At 45.5% G+C, this 18,611-nt stretch overlaps 1 protein-coding gene across 1 annotated transcript in view; it reads right to left on the bottom strand.

Moving 5' to 3' along the window:
* The window catches only part of FAT2 (FAT atypical cadherin 2), an 83,174-nt gene that overhangs the window by 25,741 nt on the left and 38,822 nt on the right, over nucleotides 1-18,611 (bottom strand). Inside the window, 7 exon segments of the mRNA XM_021076658.1 lie at nucleotides 67-281; nucleotides 4,274-4,657; nucleotides 7,636-7,869; nucleotides 9,220-9,315; nucleotides 9,318-9,372; nucleotides 11,910-12,106; nucleotides 13,666-17,724. Coding sequence (XP_020932317.1) covers nucleotides 67-281; nucleotides 4,274-4,657; nucleotides 7,636-7,869; nucleotides 9,220-9,315; nucleotides 9,318-9,372; nucleotides 11,910-12,106; nucleotides 13,666-17,724 — 5,240 coding nt within the window.

Raw genomic sequence — 18,611 nt, 5'->3', positions numbered from 1 at the left:
GAAGAGGAAGCTATGAACCCACCTGAGAGTCCATGCCCCACAAAGAATGACATTGCAGATTCTTACTGTGAGCACAAGGTCACCCACGATGGCATTCTCTGAGACCCTGGTGCTGTACAGATCCTGGGAGAATCTGGGCCGGTGTTCGTTGATATCTGTGACATTCACCACGATGGTAGTCATGTCGCTGAGGGAGGAAGAGCCCTTTCGGCTGCACTCAATGGACAGGAAGTACTTGGGGCTTGTCTCAAAGTCCAGGCTCTTGTTGACATACAGGATCCCTGAAGAAACAAGAGGTGATGGGAGCATTGAGGCGGTTGGGACCACAACAGCAGAGTGCTAGGGTGTCTTGCGCCAAACCCCAGGAGAGGCAGCTCCACTGGATTAGAAGAGACAGATCTCCCCATCATCTCTCCCATCATCTCCCCCATCATCTCTCCATCTTCTCCCCCATCTTCTCCCCATCATCTCCCCATCTTCTCTCCCATCATCTCCCCCATCATCTCTCCATCTTCTCCCCCATCTTCTCCCCATCATCTCTCCCATCATCTCTCCCATCTTCTCCCCATCTTCTCCCCCATCATCTCTCCCATCATCTCCCCATCTTCTTCCCCATCATCTCCCCATCTTCTCCATCATCTCCCCATCTTTTCCCCCATCATCTCCCCATCTTCTCTCCCATCATCTCTCCATCTTCTCTCCCATCATCTCTCCCATCATCTCTCCATCTTCTCCCCATCTTCTCCCCATCTCTCCCATCATCTCTCCATCTTCTCCCCATCTCTCCCCATCTTCTCCCCCATCTCCCCCCATCATCTCTCCCATCATCTCTCCCATCATCTCTCCCATCATCGCTCCATCTTCTCCCCCATCTTCTCCCCATCATCTCTCCATCTTCTCTCCCATCATCTCTCCCATCATCTCTCCCATCATCTCTCCATCTTCTCCCCCATCATCTCTCCCATCATCTCTCCCATCTCTCCCCATCTCTCCATCTTCTCCCCATCTCTCCCCATCTCTCCCCATCTCTCCCATCATCTCCCATCTCCCCCATCTTCTCCCCCATCTTCTCCCCCATCTTCTCCCCATCATCTCTCCCATCATCTCTCCCATCATCTCTCCCATCATCTCTCCCATCATCTCCCATCATCTCCCCATCATCTCCCATCTCTCCCATCTCTCTCCCATCTTCTCTCCCATCATCTCCCCCATCATCTCCCCATCATCTCCCCCATCTCCCCCATCATCTCCCCATCATCTCTCCCATCTTCTCTCCCATCATCGCTCCATCTCCCCCCATCATCTCTCCCATCATCTCTCCCATCATCTCTCCATCTTCTCCCCATCTTCTCCCCATCTTCTCCCCATCTTCTCCCCATCTTCTCCCCATCTCCCCCATCTTCTCCCCCATCATCTCCCCATCTTCTCCCCATCATCTCTCCCATCATCTCTCCCATCATCTCTCCCATCATCTCTCCCATCATCTCTCCCATCATCTCCCCATCTTCTCCCCATCTTCTCCCCATCTTCTCCCCCATCTTCTCCCCCATCATCTCCCCATCATCTCTCCCATCATCTCTCCCATCATCTCTCCCATCATCTCTCCCATCATCTCCCCATCTTCTCCCCATCTTCTCCCCATCTTCTCCCCATCTTCTCCCCATCTTCTCCCCATCTTCTCCCATCATCTCTCCCATCATCTCTCCCATCATCTCCCCATCATCTCCATCATCTGCCTCCTTCCTTCCTGTTACATCCCGCTTCATCTCCTTTCTTTTTCCTTATTGCCATTCTCAATAGCAGTTTCCCTCATTTATTTCTTCACTATTTTATTGAAATCTCATGAAAATCTATTATATTAACTCTATCTCATGTAGATCTATAATAACTGTATAGAGCAGGAACAAGCATGATTTCCATTTTCTGGGTAAGTCTACTGATGCTCCCAACAGCTAAGTGACCTACCCAAGCTCACTTGGATAGTAAATGACAGAACTTAGATTATAGAGTTTATAACACCCTAGAGAGTTTTATTCTAAGTTGTTCAATAGATGGTTACAGCAGAAATTTCTTACTCTAAAAATTGGAAAATAAAAGAACAAGCATTTATCTTGCCACTCCTGAATGCTAAATAGTTAATGGTGGAAAAGTCTTCTTTATAAAATAATTCCAGTTAGTCCATGAATGAAGAATGATAAGGTTAGAAAAATCACCATTTTGCAGCCCCTAATGAAGTAATGTATCTAAGAAATAATCATAAGAGTCTGTTAAAAACTATTGGAAGAGCTAACGAAGAGCTCTATGCTGGATGGTTCAGACTAACAACCTCCAAGCCACCGTCAGGCTTAACCTCAGAAAAAAGAACCAGTCAGCCACTATATGCTTCCCAGTGTGGTGCAAAGGAGAGCCTAGCATCATCTTTGAAGCATTGTTGGCAAAAAATTGAGCTTGAACCTGATCAAGGTCTTTGGTCCAAATGTCATTAGAGAGATATGCAGACAAATATAGACACATGTAGACATTTATATGTGTGTGTGTGTGTGTGTATATATATATATAGAGAGAGACATACATAGGCATACATGGAGAGATATACCTTATGATATCATAAAGATACACCTAGCCAATCCAAGATATTAAAAAAGAACCCTTGGAGTTCCCGTCGTGGCGCAGTGGTTAACGAATCCGACTAGGAACCATGAGGTTGCGGGTTCGATCCCTCCCCTTGCTCAGTGGATTAACGATCCGGCGTTGCCGTGAGCTGTGGTGTAGGTCGCAGACGCGGCTCGGATCCCACGTTGCTGTGGCTCTGGCATAGGCTGGCAGCTACAGCTCCGATTCAACCCCTAGCCTGGGAAACTCCATATGCCGCGGGAGCGGCCCAAGAAATAGCAAAAAGACAAAAATAAATAAATAAATAAAATAAAATAAATAAAATAAAAAAAGAACCCTGCCTTACATATGACCTGAATTTTTTGTTACATAATTGGCAGGAGGAAATAAAGAAGGAGAGGGAAATGTTAGAGATTAAAAGAAACTTAAGATACTGCCTACTAACCAAAAGCGGTATGTGGCCACTTGGGGGATATTGACAAGCAAACCAACTTCAAAAAGATGTTTATGAGATAATCTGAAAAATTGTCTGGCTGGGTATTGGCCTATATAAGGGGATTCTTATCTTTTAGGTGTGATAATGTTATTATGGTTGTGTTTGTAGAAGGAGTCCTTATCATTTAGAGATACACAGCAAAGTATTTATAAACCAAATGATATCATGTCTGGGATTTGCTTTAAAATAACAGCAGTGGGTGGATGTCGGGGGTAAGGATGAAACCAGACGAGACAAATGTTGATAATTGCAGAAGCTGGGTGATGGAAACAAGAGGTCCATTATACTGTTCCCTCTATTTCTTTTATGTTTAAAGTCTCTGTAAGGAGTTCCCATTGTGGCTCAGCAGCAATGAACCCAACTAGCGTCTGTGAGGACTCAGGTTTGATCCCTGGCCCCACTCAGTGGGTTAAGGATCTGGCATTGCCATGAGCTGTGGTGTAGGTCACAGATATGGCTCAGATCCCACATTGCTGTGGCTGTGGCTTAGGCCTGCCGCAGCTCCAATTCAACCCCTTGCCTAGGAACTAAAAAAAAAAAAAAAAAAAAAAAAAAAAAAAAAAAAAAAAAATACCGCTCAACAGTAAGGTGGCTGCCTTAGTAGGTAAAGAGCGCTACTGCAGAGGTGCTGTGGGGAGGAAGCCACATGGGGACTGCTCTGACCTGAGCAGCCTCTAGAGCCTTTCCATGGGATTCTGTGGGATTCTTAGCTTCTTCTGTGACTAGGAGGAGAGAAGAGAGCCAGGTTCCAAGTTCTTTCTCTCTTTATGACAATATGGAAAAATTCATGAGTGCCAGGATGTTTGGGAGGAAGGCTTTAGGAGGGAAGCTGCTTAAGCCCCTGATTTTAGCAAGTCCTTCGGGCCACAGCAGCCAAGGATGGAAGGTGCCTCAGCCTCCGTCCCAGGGCTGGGTCTGAACCCAGATGTGAACCTGCAGAGTGGGAGGAGAGAGTCCTCATCACAGTCCTTGGAGGGAACATAGTGGAACAAGGTGTGTACCCGTATAAGCTGGCCCCATGCTGCCAAAGAGACTGGGCATCTGGAGAGATGCAGAGTGAAGAAAAGGCTAAAAGATGCTGAGGAGGGGCTGTGGTACGCTGGGAATCCAGTGTTCCCCAAAACTGTGTGTGTGTGTGTGTGTGTAGGGGTGAGGCTGTCTCACCTGTGCGGGCATCCAGGCGGAACCGCCCCTGCTCGTTCCCACTGACTACACGGTAGCTGGTCTTCTCAGCACCAGGGCGAGTGAGCGTGGCCAGCTGCAGCACCTCTGTGCCACGCTGGGCATCCTCGGGCACCTGCACACTGTGCTCGGTGCTCAGGAACACGGGCAGGTAGTCATCCAGGCCCACCACGGAGATGGTGACAGTACCCAGGGTGGACAGCGGTATTGGGGTGCCCAGGTCAGAGGCACGGACGGTGAGCTCCAGGGCTGCTTTCGGCCTGACCCGCAGCGGCTTCTCCAGCCGGATCACCCCTGTGGTGGCTTCAATGGAAAAGTGGCCTTCCGCAGAGTCCGTGAGAGAGTAAACCACCTGGGCATTGGTGCCTGTGGGGGAGACAGAGAGAGTGATTGGTACAGAGGGACCCTCCACATAGCTTTCAGAGGAAAGGGCCTGGGGGGGCAGGGGCCCCATGAAGGCCAACCTGCTCTGGCTGTTGGGAGTGGACGTTCTTGACTAGGGTAGGGTTCAAGGCCTTATAGAAAGGTTCTTGTGAAGGGGAGTTGTTCTGCAAACCCTTAGCAACATCTGAAGCTGTTTATGTGGCAGTTGGCCTCCCACGTGAGCTCATAGAGTGAAAACTGTGTAAGATCAAAATCACCCATGGCAAGTTCTTTGGTTGTGATGGAACAATTCTGTGTCTGGATTGTGTTGGTAATTACTTGAGTCTATGCACAATAATATTGAATAGAAGTACACACACCCACATGCAAATGAATACATTTAGAAACTGGTGAAATCTGAATAAGACTGGAGTTCAGGTACCAGTAACATCCCAGGGCCAGTTTCGTGGCTTTGATATCATGGGCCGTGGAGGGAAGCTGGGTGAAGGGTGCGTGGACCTCTCAGTGCTAGTTTTGCAACTTCCTATGAGTCTATAATTATATCAAAATCAAAAAAATCAAAAAACAGGAGTTTCTACTGTGGCTCAGTGGATTAAGAACCTGACTAGCATCCATAAGGACGCAGGTTCAATCCTTGGCCTCGCTCAGTGGGTTAAGGATCTGGAGTTGCCGTGACTTTGGTGTAGGTCATAGATACGGCTTAGATCTGGCATGGCTGGGTCATAGGCCAGCAGCTGCAGCTCTGATTTGACCCCTACCCTACTCTTGGAACTTCCATATGCTGCAGGTGTGGCACTAAAAAAAAGAAACACAAAAAACACACCCATGGAAAATTCTTAATAAATCAAACCATGCAACATTTTTTTCCGTCTTTGTCTCAGATATTGTCGTGTCCTTTGGTTGTGGACTAGATGAAGCAGTTGGCTCTTGGAGGGACCATAGTGTCTGAAGGACACCAGCATTTAATGCTAAGCTGTTAGAGCCTCACCCAGTGGGAGAATCACAGGCCCTGAGCCTATAAGGATTGAGTTTCACATACACTTGGGAACACACAGCCCTTTTGTTGAATTGTCATGAATTAAATGTGCATACCATATACTTCTTCACATATAAATTTTTCTGGAGAGACCATACTTTTTCTAGAGAGAAAAAAAGTGTTGGTCAGGCCACATTTGGAATACTGAGGTGGAATATTTGGGTTACAATCAAACGGTTTGGAAGTGTTAATGGTTAAGGGGTGCAAAGCCAGAGGATGAATCCTAGAAAGGACGAGACTAAACAAACTAGGGAGCCCACCCAGAAAGGGAACCGTTTTTGTGTGTGTGTCTTTTTGTCTTTTCTTGAGCCACTCCCACAGCATATGGAGGTTCCCAGGCTAGGCGTCTAATTGGAGCTATAGCCACTGGCCTACACCAGAGTCACAGCAAAGCAGGATCTGAGCTGCGTCTGCACCCACACCACAGCTCACAGCAACGCCGGATCCTTAACCCACTGAGCAAGGCCAGGGATGGAACCCGCAACCTCATGGTTCCTAGTTGGATTCATTAACCACTGAGCCACGACGGGAACTCCCAGAAAGGGAACCTTGAGGCTGGAGCCAGATAGTCCCCACCTCCCAGTCTCTGAAGGGCTGTCATGGGTGAGGAGCTAGATCTGTGTAGCTGCAGAGGGCAGGATCGGGACTAACAGGTGTCTGCTCCAAAAAGGTAGTACTTTGATAATCATCTGAGGTACCACGGAAGGAATGGGCTACCTAGTAAGTCGGGCATCCCTGTCCCTGGAGGTGTGCAGGCACTGGCTAATTGAGCATTTGCAGGGCCTTAGATGTTAGATGCCTTTGCACTATTTGCTCTCCCTAGAACCCCTGCATTCCTCAAAATCTCTCGCCTCCCTCAATGCCAAACTGAAACTCACTTCCTCTAAGAAATCTTAAATTTACTCGCTTGGTGTCAAACAAAGCAGGGTATTTTGATTTCTCTTCGTTACCACCATCATTGTCATTTCCTGTGTTCCTCTAGCTACTTTGACCCTGTGGGTATTTTTTTTTTTCTCCTCCTGAATTATAAAATTTAATTGAAGAAAATTGGGTATATGTATATAAAAACACATATAGATCTCTACAATGAAACGCTTCTTAGTGGCAGAAGCTATAATTGGTACAATACAGAATCAAAACTCCTGGATGAATCCAATTTGCCTTGTAATAGTAAAAGAATTAACCCTAATGAAAGCGATGCCATTAAAATTAAAATGCAAAATTTTTTTGTCTTTTTAGGGCCGCACCCATGGCACATGGAGGTTCCCAGGCTAAGGGTCAAATTGGAGCCACAGCTGCTGGTCTTATCACAGCCAGAGCAACACCAGATCTGAGCTGCATCTGTGACCTACACCATAGCTCACGGCAATGCCAGGTCCTTACCCCACTGAATGAAGCCAGGGATTGAACCCATATCCTCTTGGATACAAGTAGGGTTCGTTAACTGCTGAGCCATGATGGAAACTCCAAAATGTAAAATATCAAAACATAAAAATAAAATGTAAAATATTCCACTTCCTTGTCTAAAAATTGATCCAAGAATTTAATAGGCTTAATGGAGTTTTGCCCTAAATTTATTTCTTGTGGCCAATTAATCAGAGTTGAATAATTCTGATTGGTGTATTTCAAATTAAAGGTTGGTATTCAAAAGGTCCGTGAAGTTACATGGTGGGATGGAAGGGGCTCCAGCTAAATGGCAGTGAGAAACAATGGGCCTGAAATGCCCCCATACCAGCCTCAAAACCATGCCAGAATCTTTTGTCGCCTAGCAGTGAGGCATGCAGTTTGTGGACATCTTAATTTGTAAGTGTCAGTAGACTAAGAAGGGGCTTCAGAACTCCAGTCCCAGAGCAATTCAGAAAAAGCCAAAGCCCCTTCCACGTAACCCCACAGGCAGATGGCCTCCAGTCCTTCTCTTTCTCACCTTGGTCGGGATCCCGGGCCAATACCACTGCCACGGGAGTCTTCACTGTGGTGTTGTCAAAGACCGCCACAGCACAGTGGCTCGGGAAGAACCTGGGGGCGTTGTCATTTACGTCCTCCACGTGGAGGGTCACATCCGCTTGGCAGGACTGGCCGCCTCCATCTGTTGCCTTGGCAACAAGGCTGTATACATCTTTCTTCTCTCGGTCTAGGGCTGTTAGTGTGATCAGCTCCCCTGGCCAGAGAAAGAACAGCAAGTGAGCTTTCTCTGGGGGCCATGTCCGTCCAGATGTGTCTTCCAGAGGTTTATGCAAGACAACCCCAGCCACACAGAGTATCGTCACAGAGAAAAAGGGGTCAGTTCTGTGTACAAATAGTTAGGAAGGAAGCAATCCTTTTTCTTCCAACACCGGCTTGCCTCCCTATTAACCCAACCACCACACCCCCAATTTAAGATCTGCACTAACAAGCTACAAAGACCACACATTTTTAAAGGTCCGTTAGGCAATTTGTAACAGCACTTAAAATGCGTTTATCCTTTGGCCGCAGTTTCACTTCTAGGAATGTATCCTACAGAATAATCAGCCCAAGGTTAAAAATATCCATAGAGATCTTCTCTGCAGCATCCGTTTAAATAGCAGCATACTGAAAACATCCTATATGTCTTTCAAAAAGATACTGGTTAAATATATTATCATTTAGCCATATAGTAAAATATTATGCAGCCAAAAAGTAATTATGATAGAGCTTTATGCACTGCCTAATTAATAGCTCCAATATGCTGCTACAAGGAAAAAAAGCAAGTCACAAAATAGTATGCTATATGAATTTTGAGGATGCATGGAAAAACATTCTGAGAGAATACAAACCAGGAGTGCTTATCTTTGAGGGGGGGACTGAGCCTTATTGTGTGCAGATCTGAGCTAGATTTCTATATACTTTATCTGTTGAGACCCTTACAACAATGTGGTGAAGTTTTACCTCAGCCTGTAGCATATAATCTTGAGACCATGACTTAGACCACAATTCTCACCTACTTGAATTCTTTAATGGCTCTAAAGGTATGATTAGCAGCCCCCTCCTACCCTCCTCGAGGGTCTCTTCCTTTGCCTTCCTCCTCTCCTTCTAAGCACCAGTTTGGGGCTCTACCAGGTCCTCAGATGTGTGTGCTCTTTTCCAAAGCAAGGTCCTCATATAAAATCTCCTTCTGCCTTGATAATGTCCATCCCTACCACCACCTTATGCTCAGCTAACTTTTAGATATCCTCAAGTCTCACAAAAATATTCCCTCAGAGAAGTTTTACTTAACCCCATGCCCAAGCTTAAGTCAAGTTCTGTCCAACCTCCCCAGCACCCTGTGCTTTTTCTTAACTCAGCACATGTCAAATCACTGATTCAATAATGGCCTTTCCCACTTGATTGTAAAGACCCAGATCTTGTCTCATCAGTTTGTCGATTATGTCCTCAGCATCTAGTGAATGCTCGGCACATGGTACCCATATATGTTTGCCGAGCAAACAGATGGTTGGATAAGTCATTTCCTATTTCTCCTCCAAGGACCCTGGGTACTGGGCAGGAAACCTACCTGTGTGAGGATCCAGCTTAAAGTCATCTGCCCCAGGACCGTGCAGAGAATATGTGATCTGAGCATTGGTATCAGAGTCCAAGTCTGTTGCAGAAATTTCAAAATGAAGTGTCCTAGAGGTACGTCTTCACTGACTTTGCCAGTGTAGAGGAGCTGGAGATGAAGACAAAGAGGAGGGACGTTGTGGAGGTACACTGAGATCCAGAGAGAGGCAGAGCGACAGAGAGAGGGAGACAGAAGCAGAGAGAGCAGAGCGATGGAGAGCAGAGATGGAAGGGGGTAGGTGGGGAGAGAAGCAGAGAGAGGGAGGGAGACGAACAGAGAGATGGAGATGAGACGGAACATGGAAGGCAAATGGAGATTAAAGCGAGGAGAAAGGTGGCAGGAGACCTAGTCAGAAGAGCAGAGAGGGAGAGAAGTTCCACATCCAAAAGCCCACACTCAGGCTAGAAGGACCTGCCACAGTCTGTTCCTCCCCAGGGGCCACATTGCAGGAAATGTGCCACAGGGGAGAGGCTGCAGCTCCCTGAGAACCCAGGGTTCCTCCAGCTGCTGGCTCTGGACACAGCTTCCAACTGGCTCCCCCCACTGCAGGGTGTGGGTGGGCACGAACCCGGGTACAGGCTTTGTGCCAGGGCTGGGGGCTCTGTGCCCCCCAGGCCTCTTTTCCCTGTCTCTGGTGATGTTCTTGACCACCTCTGAGAAGGTCAGGGTGCGCTTGGCCCCAGCCACTCCCAGCACAGGTTGGTGGGAAGGATGGCTGAGGGGAAAGAAGAAGGCATAGTCACTGTTCTCCCCTCAAGAGGCTTCCCTTCTGAGACCACCCAAGAGGTAGTCAGTCTTTGATCCTGCAAGACATTTTCCATGCACCCTGCTTGATAACCAAGGTTCTTTTTTCCTACTGTGCTTCTGTGAGGTTGGAATGTAGAAGACTGAGGAAGAAAAGGTGATAGAATATGTGATTATTGTGTGTTCCAAGGTATACGTCCACTTATATGCATGTGCAAATAGTGTCAAGAATTGAAGTATACATGCATGTAAATGCATATGTAAATATGTTTGTGTGAGTTGTAGATGTATATTGCAGGTGTTGATGGGTGCATATATATATATATATATATATATAGGTGAATGTTGTGGCATACATGTGTAAGCATACGTGTAGGTTTCCTTACATGTGTCTTCCTATATATACACATATATGGGCATTTGCATATTTACAGACTGTTGTAGATGATTCTTTGAGTATGTGTATGTGTGTGAGTACCTAAGTTTGCATTTATGTATGTATACCGAATGGCTGGATTTTATATAAATTTGAATTATGCTAATTTGAGATGTTATGAAATTTCAATGTTAATAGCTTAACTTTATCTGTAAACCTTGAAGTAATGCAAATCCCCCCAGTATAAACAATTATTTATGTGTTTAAAAAATAGGTTGAAAACCAAAACTACATGACGATGATTGATTTCTGCCCTCTAAGCATATAGCTCTTCTCAACACATACATGCGTGCATGAGTGCAGGTGCGTGCACACACACAAATACACACAAACACACACACCACTCAACATTTTCCTTGGGAAATTTAGTGTTGAATTACATAAGGACCTTACGAAGATCTCCCTTATCAGAAATGCAATCACCCTGTCTGCGTGTTTGCATATACATATAACTTGGAGGAAGCTGTCTATGCAGATGTAGGGATACACGCACAGAGGCATGGCGTCTCTGGGGCAGGTCTCTTTGGATATATTTGATAATAATGAGCCATCCTAACAAGCTGAGCAGGGGAGGGGCCTTCCCATTGGGCATAACAGACTGTGTTTGGAGAATGAAGAAGTTACATTACTTCTGGATATGTTTTGCAGAGAAAAGGATGTTTTTAGGGCATGTAGGGGGAGTGCGATGGATCAGGGGTCCTAAAGAGCTTGATAACATCCCTACAGGCATTCTAAGGAGTTACTTAGAATGGTCCCTGCCTAAGGCACTCGTCTGAAGCCAGCTGCGGAGAAGCAAGAATAGGTATGATCTGGGCATCTATTCAGAGAAAACCATGACTCGAAAAGACACATGTACTCCAGTGTTCATTTCAGCACTATTTGCAATAGCCAAGACGTGGAAACAACCTAAATGTCCATAGACAGAGGAGTAGATCAAGAAGATATGGTACATATACACAATGGAATATTACTCAGCCATTAAAAGGAACAAAATACCGGCATTTTTAGCAACATGGATGGACCTAGAAATTATCATGCTAAGTGAAGTCAGTCAGACAATGAGACACCAACATCAAATGCTCTCATTTACATGTGGAATCTGAAAAAAAGGACATGATGAACTTCTTTGCAGAACAGATACTGACTCACAAACTTTGAAAAATTACAGTTTCCAAAGGAGACAGTTTGGGGGTGGGGGGATGAGCTGTGGGTGTGGGATGGAAATGCTACAAAATTGGGTTGTGATGATCATTGTATAACTACAAATGTAATAAATTCATTGAGTAATAAAAAATCCTTAAAAAAATAAATAAATAAAAAATTTAAACTCCCCCCACCAAAAAAAAGAATAGGTATGGTCAATGCTGGCCAGCCCCAGAGATGGTACCAAGACCTGCTCCTTCCTCTTGCCCTTCACTCCAGCTTCCTTGCCTTCACTCCCACACCAACCATACCAAGCTCTTACCTGTGAGCACTGCGGACTGTTATCATTGAGGTCCAGGACAAAGATCTCCACAAGGACCGAAGCCTGGAACTTGCCATCAGAAGCTGTGACTCGGAGCAAGTACTTGGCCATGTGTTCACGGTCCAGGGTCTTCCTCGCAAAAATCCTCCACTCATCTCCAACCTGGCTGATGCCAAACTGGCCCAGGGGGTCTCCCTCTAAAAAGATGGGACAGAATTTCCTAAAGCCGAGGAACGGGAACAAACCAGGTTTTGTGTCGTAGATGGCTGCCCACCTGATACTTTTTAAAGTATTGCTGGGAAAGTCAAAACTTTCCACCCTTAACTAGGAAACCACTATTCTGCAGAGAGTCAGTTATTTGGTGTTATGCAGCCTCTTCCAACTTCAAAGGCCTCCTGTTAAGTGGAATTATCACTGTAAGGAACACTGCTCCAAAATATGTGACTGAAGGGCAGCTTTCTTAATTTTTTTTTTTTTTTTTTTTTTTTTGTGCATTGGGGGAAGTTAAAGAAAAGCACTTTTCATTCTATAGAAAACCTTCTAGTATCTAGTATCTGTTCAACAGTGGAGGAAGGGAGGTGATGCAACAACACTAAGCTCTCTAAGGTTTTGTTTTATACCTGAGGACATAGCTCAAATGGAGTTTCAGATGGATCACCAGCTTTGCTTCTGAGGCATCTTTCCTTGGCACCAATCACTGAAAGGGGAGCTGGATTTTGAGATTCTAGGATTTCAGAGTTTCGAGATTCAACTATTCCAAAAGTTGATGATATATTGACATATATTATTGCATTATTTGGAGATTTTAAGACTTTCATGTTTTTAAGCGTCTGACATTTTAAGATGATAAGATTCTGTCTCATTTAAACTCCATATTTTAAACAGCACTGATCCAGGATCTGTCTCCAGGAGTCTGTGATTCTTGGTTGGAACTTCAGGCTTATTAACTCCCCACCAGACAGCTGTGATAACGGAAGAAACCATGACTGTGGGAATGAGGTGACATGGCATCCGGGAGATGGGGAAAGGGACACTGAGAAGTAAAGGAACTCTCTTTTGGCCATGGTTGACTGGTTTCGCCACTGGACAGAGATTGGGGTAATTAATGTTTGCACTAGGTATCCACTGAGGAAAACAGTTGTAAGGTGTGGTTTTAATCCCAGCCCTGAAACAAGCTTGAACTGTGACATTGATTGAGTTTCTCTTCCTAGCCAGGCTTTGGTTCTCCCATGTGTGAAATTAGGGGATTGGGTTGGAATCATATCCAAGGAAGTGTTTTTATACCAACGCTTAAGTCCTATGAGTGACTAGGGAGTGTTTTCTACTATCTGCAACTTGCCTAGGCAGAATACTCTCTACAAGGACAGTCACCTCACAGAGTTTTCATGGACCATGCAAAGGTTGATTCCATCTCCATCTTCCCGAAGCTAACTGAGAACAGTTATGGTATCTCCCTTCTATATCTACTTTACCTAAGGTCATAAGAAATTCTCTCTCTGAAGCACTTTTTAATATATAGGGGGCTCTCAAAGCTTTTTCAAGTTAGATCTTTCTAGCATCCCTGTGAGTTGATTGAAACAGGCATGCCAAGTGTACAGATGGAGGAATTAAAGGTTCTGGGAAGTTAAGTGATTTAATTAAGGTCACACTGCTAATGAGTGGCAGAGCCAGGGCTTAAATGCATGTCTTAGGGAACCTCTTATTGGACTTCTTAGAATGCACCCCAGTGCCTCCATTCTAAGATCAGCATCCTTACCTGTGATATAGCAGGTGACCTGTCTGTTCTGCTCAGCAATATCAGCATCCAAGGTTTTAAGAGTAGCCACAGGTTCACCAGGTTCACTGTTCTCAACCACAGATCCTCTGTAGTCTTCAGAAGCAAAGCGGGGGGCATTGTCATTCTCATCTGTAATGGAGACTTCAACAAGGACCTGAGAAGATAGCTGGATGGTCTGGCCATGGTCATGGGCCACCACATAAAAGCGATAGATCTGGCTGGTCTCACAGTCAAGTTCCTGGAGTGTGGTGATCCAGCCAGTCTCACTGTCAATGGCAAAGAGCTCATGAATATTGCTACCAGGGTCCACTGGCAGCCTATAGCTCACATGGCCATCGTTCCCAGTGTCCTGATCATTGGCAGTCACTTGAATGACTGAGGTCCCCACTGGCATGTTCTCAGTGAGAACAGCTTTATATGGATCAGCCTCAAATATAGGCCTATTGTCATTGACGTCCTTCACTTGGATGTTAACAGAGACCAAGGAACCCAAATAAGTGTCATTATGGGGGCAATGTGCCATCAGATCAATCTGGTACCATTTGGTGGACTCATAATCCATGGCCTTCCTCACCTTTAGAACCCCTGTGTTTTGGTCCAAGGAGAAGATGCCATACTTGTTGCTCTCTGGTGTGGTGCCCTGAACTAGACTGTAGATGACTGGATCTTGAGCTGCCACTGCTTTAACAGAACCAATTTCAGACCCCTCTGGAAGGTCTTCAGATGCAGAAAAAGTATATAGAGGTTCAGAAAATTTGGGCAAGGATACTTCATTAGGAACCACCTGAAGTCGTAACAGCATGAGAGAGTTCCAGTGAGGAGGACCCCCATCTTGGGCTTTGATTTTTAAGTCAAAGGCCCGATTTTCCAGGCCCACCAGGCTCTCTTTCACCTTGACAACGCCAGTGGTTGGGTTGACTTCAATGACTTCTTCTTCCAGGTCCTCCACTGAATCCACTGAATAGGTGACATCTGCATTCTGACCCTCATCTGCATCATAGGCCAGCACCTGGATGACTGGGGAGTCTTTACTGACATTGGATTGGATGGATACAGTGTACTCAGATGCTTTGAACTGTGGGGGGTTGTCGTTTTCATCTGTGAGGATGATCTTCACAGTGCAGAAGGCCACTCGTCCTCCTCCATCCTGAGCCATGACCTTAATAGCAATGACTCTTTCTGTGGAATTTTCCCGATCCAGTTTCTGCAGAGTGGTGATCTGGCCACTGGGATTTATGGAGAACTTCTCACCTGCCAGTTTATTGATGATGGTGTAATCTACAGTGCCATAGGGACCACTGTCTTTGTCTATGGCTAGCAATTCAATCACCTTGGTTCCCACCTTTGCATTCTCAGCTAGTTCTGCCTCATAAACATGCTGCTGGAACTCTGGGCTATATTTATTGGCATTTGTAGTGTTGATATACACAGGCACAGTTGCTCGGAAGACCCCATCAGAAGCACCGACCCTCAAATTGTAAGAAGAGCCCAGGTGCTTTTTGCAAAGGTTGAACATAGAAATTATTCCCGATGAGCTGTTAATGGAGAAGTGCCTGTCCTGATTGCCAGAAAGAATCAGGTACTCCAGGCGGGAGGTGTCCCCACTGTCAGGGTCAAGAGCTTGGACTTTGAGAACCAGGTGTCCACAGGTTGCTAGCTCGCTGACATTGGCTTCATACTGAGGTTGTCTAAACTCTGGGGGGTTGTCATTGATGTCAGACACATTGACAACCACAAGGGTTTCACCAGTGAGCGGGGGGTCTCCTCTATCCATGGCCCTGACCTTCACATGAAAGTGTTGTTGGGCTTCGTAGTCCAGCTCTTGAACTGTGGACATCTCCCCTGTGCTCCCATTGATCTGGAAGAATTTGGAAACATCTGAGCCATCCTCTACAATATGATAAGAGATGTCACGGTTCTGCCCGGAATCCTGGTCAGAAGCCAGCAGATGGATCACAGGGGTCTGTGCAGGCAAGCCTTCTGAGACTGAAGTGGTGTAGACCAACTGAGAGAAAGTGGGAGGATTATCATTGACGTCCTCCACGAGGACTTCCACTGTGGCTTCAGAAAATGACCCCAGAGCTGTGTCTGTGGCCCTGACTGTGAATACATGTTTTGTCTTAGACTCATAGTCCAGAGGGCCTGTCACTGTTAGGACACCAGTCTTAAAGTCAGTGGTGAACAGCATCAAGGGCTCTTCCTCCACAATGTTGTAGATGAGCCGGAGTCCCTCCGGACTCCGGGCCTGGGTGTGGAGAATTGGGGTATAGAGCGTGATATTTTCAGGCACTCTGACTTTGTAGTAAGGACTCTGAAACAGTGGGTTGGACTTATTTCTCACAATGACAAGTACCTCTTCCTCAGTCTGGAGGGATGGGGTCCCTCCATCCCGAGCAATGACTTTGAGGTGATACTTATTTAGAGCTTGATAATCAAAGGGTTTCTTCAACGATATGTCCCCCAGATAGGGGTCAATTCGAAAATATATGTAATCTTCTGCCAGTGCATATGTGATAGCACCATTCACCCCTAAGTCCTGGTCGGTGGCAGATACCTGAAAGAGGACATCCCCTGGCTCTGTGCCATCTTGGATGATTGTGTGGTAGGGCAGATGTTTAAATTCAGGGCAGTTGTCATTGACATCCTCAATGGAGACTCGGACCAGAGCCTGAGCCACACGCTGAGGTGTCCGATTGTCCCTCAGTTCCACTGCCACCTCATGAGTGTCCTGCTGTTCTCGATCAAACCCCACACCTCTTGTCTGCAACACACCAGCTGATTTGACCATATGAAACATATCTGTGCCATTCAAGAGGAAGTAGGATAGGGTGTCATTCAAATGATTGCCTTGGGCACCAAGAATCACCAGTGCCTTTCTGTCCAGCAAGTTCTCCCTCACCGTTGCCCTGTAGACATCCCGGTCAAACTGTAAGCTTGTGTTAAGGGCTTGTGTCAAAGAAATTTTTACCAGCGCAGTATCTTGATACAGGCCATCAGAAGCCCTGATGGTGAGCTCCCGAGAAAGTCCCAGGAAAGCAGGATTTAACACAGATATGCGACCTGTAACAGGGTGGATGGCAACAGCTTCATCAGCATTGCCACTTTTGATGCTGTAATTGACTTCAGAGTCATCATCGCTGGCCCAAACCATGAGGAGCTCCATACCCCGGTGGATGGGCTTTAGTACTGCTGCTTCATATATCTGGTCTGAGAACCTTGGAGGACAGTCGTTTACGTTTCTGATGTTGATTATGACCTGGGCAGCCCTGGGTGCAAATAAGATGGGGCTTCCTTGGTCATGGACATAGATGCTGAATCGGAGAGAGGGCATGTTCTCATAATCCATCTCTAAGATGACGGTTAGGGTTCCCATGCTGGGATCGATTTTTAAAAACTTCAGAGCCTCTGGCTCCAAAATTTTATAGACCAACAAGGAATTAGCTTCTGTGTCACCATCCGAGGCATGAATCACAAGGGGGTTGTTGTTTTCATCCATGATCATGCTGTTCAGTGGAGCTGCTTCACTAACTTGGCCCACAAAAGTTGACTTTGAGAACATGGGAGCATTGTCATTTTCGTCAATGATGTAAACAAGAACCATGACATCGGTAAATGCCCCCGCCATATTGCTACCACGGATTTTCAGTTGGTAAGATGAAATTTTCTCATGGTCCAAGTTCTTCTGGGTGGAAATGAGGCCAGAATACGAGTTCATGGAGAATACGCCATTCTTGTTTCCCTCTCTTAACTCATAGGTAACTTCTGAGGAGCTCATTGCTGAGATAAGGAGGACTGGGGAACCAACAGGGATTGATTCAGGAATCTCTACAAAGTACTCTGTGTTTGAAAAGACGGGAGCACTGCTATCTGAGGGGTAAACGTGAATGATCACTGTAGCCAGGTCATGCCTTTGTGGGGAGCCTTGATCTTCCGCCTTCACTGTCAGAGTATACCGGGCATGGTTTGCCTGATCAAGTTTCTGTGCCAGAGTGATGACACCTAGCAGGGCATTGATGTTGAAGAAACCCTCGCTGTTCCCTGAAACAAAAGACGAGATTAACTGAAGTTTACCACACTCTCAAGAGGTACCAGATAGGCTTTCTAGATCAATAGACTGTGACACAAATGTTAGACAGGGCAAAATCCACATCCTGTGCCTCCCTGCATTGAGTTATGATATAATGTGTAGGGTAGGTATATACTGTATGAAATTCCTTATGTGTTGCACGTAGTAGGTGCTCCAAAAATGGCAGCTTCAATGATCACTAAGTCTTTGGGTCACAATCTAAGGTACAGACCAAAGATGAAAATAATTATTACATATCAATTATGAATTATAAAACATTTAATGTTTTTTTCCTTTTTAGGGCCACAGGGGCGGCATATGGAAATTCTCAGGCTAGGGGTTGAATTGGAGCTGTAGCTGCCAGCCCATGCCACAGCCATAGCAATGCCAGATCCGAGCTGCATCTGTAACCTACACCACAGCTCGCAGCAACGCTAGATCCTTAACCCACTAAGCAAGGCCAGGGATCAAACCTGCACCCTCATGGATAATATTCAGGGTCATTTCTGCTGAGCCACAATGGGAACTCCCATAAAACATTACAAATTATCAATAATTAGTTGGGTACTAGATATTATCATTTTGTCATATTAATTTATTAAAATAATTAATACTTATGAATGGTAGTAATAACACTTGGCACTTGTATGATATTTTACAGTTTAAATATATTAACATATATTGTCCCTTTTAATCTTTAAAAAGACTTTCTAGTGCAGGTAATATTCCTATTTTTCAGATTAAAAATTTATAATAGATAAGAAATTATGATGTGGCCTTAGAAGAAAATAAAAGTTACTCCTAAAACTATTCCATCTATCTTATAAAATATTATAAGTTCCTTTGCACATGCTCAAAG

This window comes from Sus scrofa, chromosome 16, assembly GCF_000003025.6.
Source record: "Sus scrofa isolate TJ Tabasco breed Duroc chromosome 16, Sscrofa11.1, whole genome shotgun sequence".
Taxonomy (NCBI): Eukaryota; Metazoa; Chordata; class Mammalia; order Artiodactyla; family Suidae; genus Sus; species Sus scrofa.
Note: the sequence above shows the minus strand (reverse complement) of the source record. Positions and strands in the feature narration are given on the sequence as shown.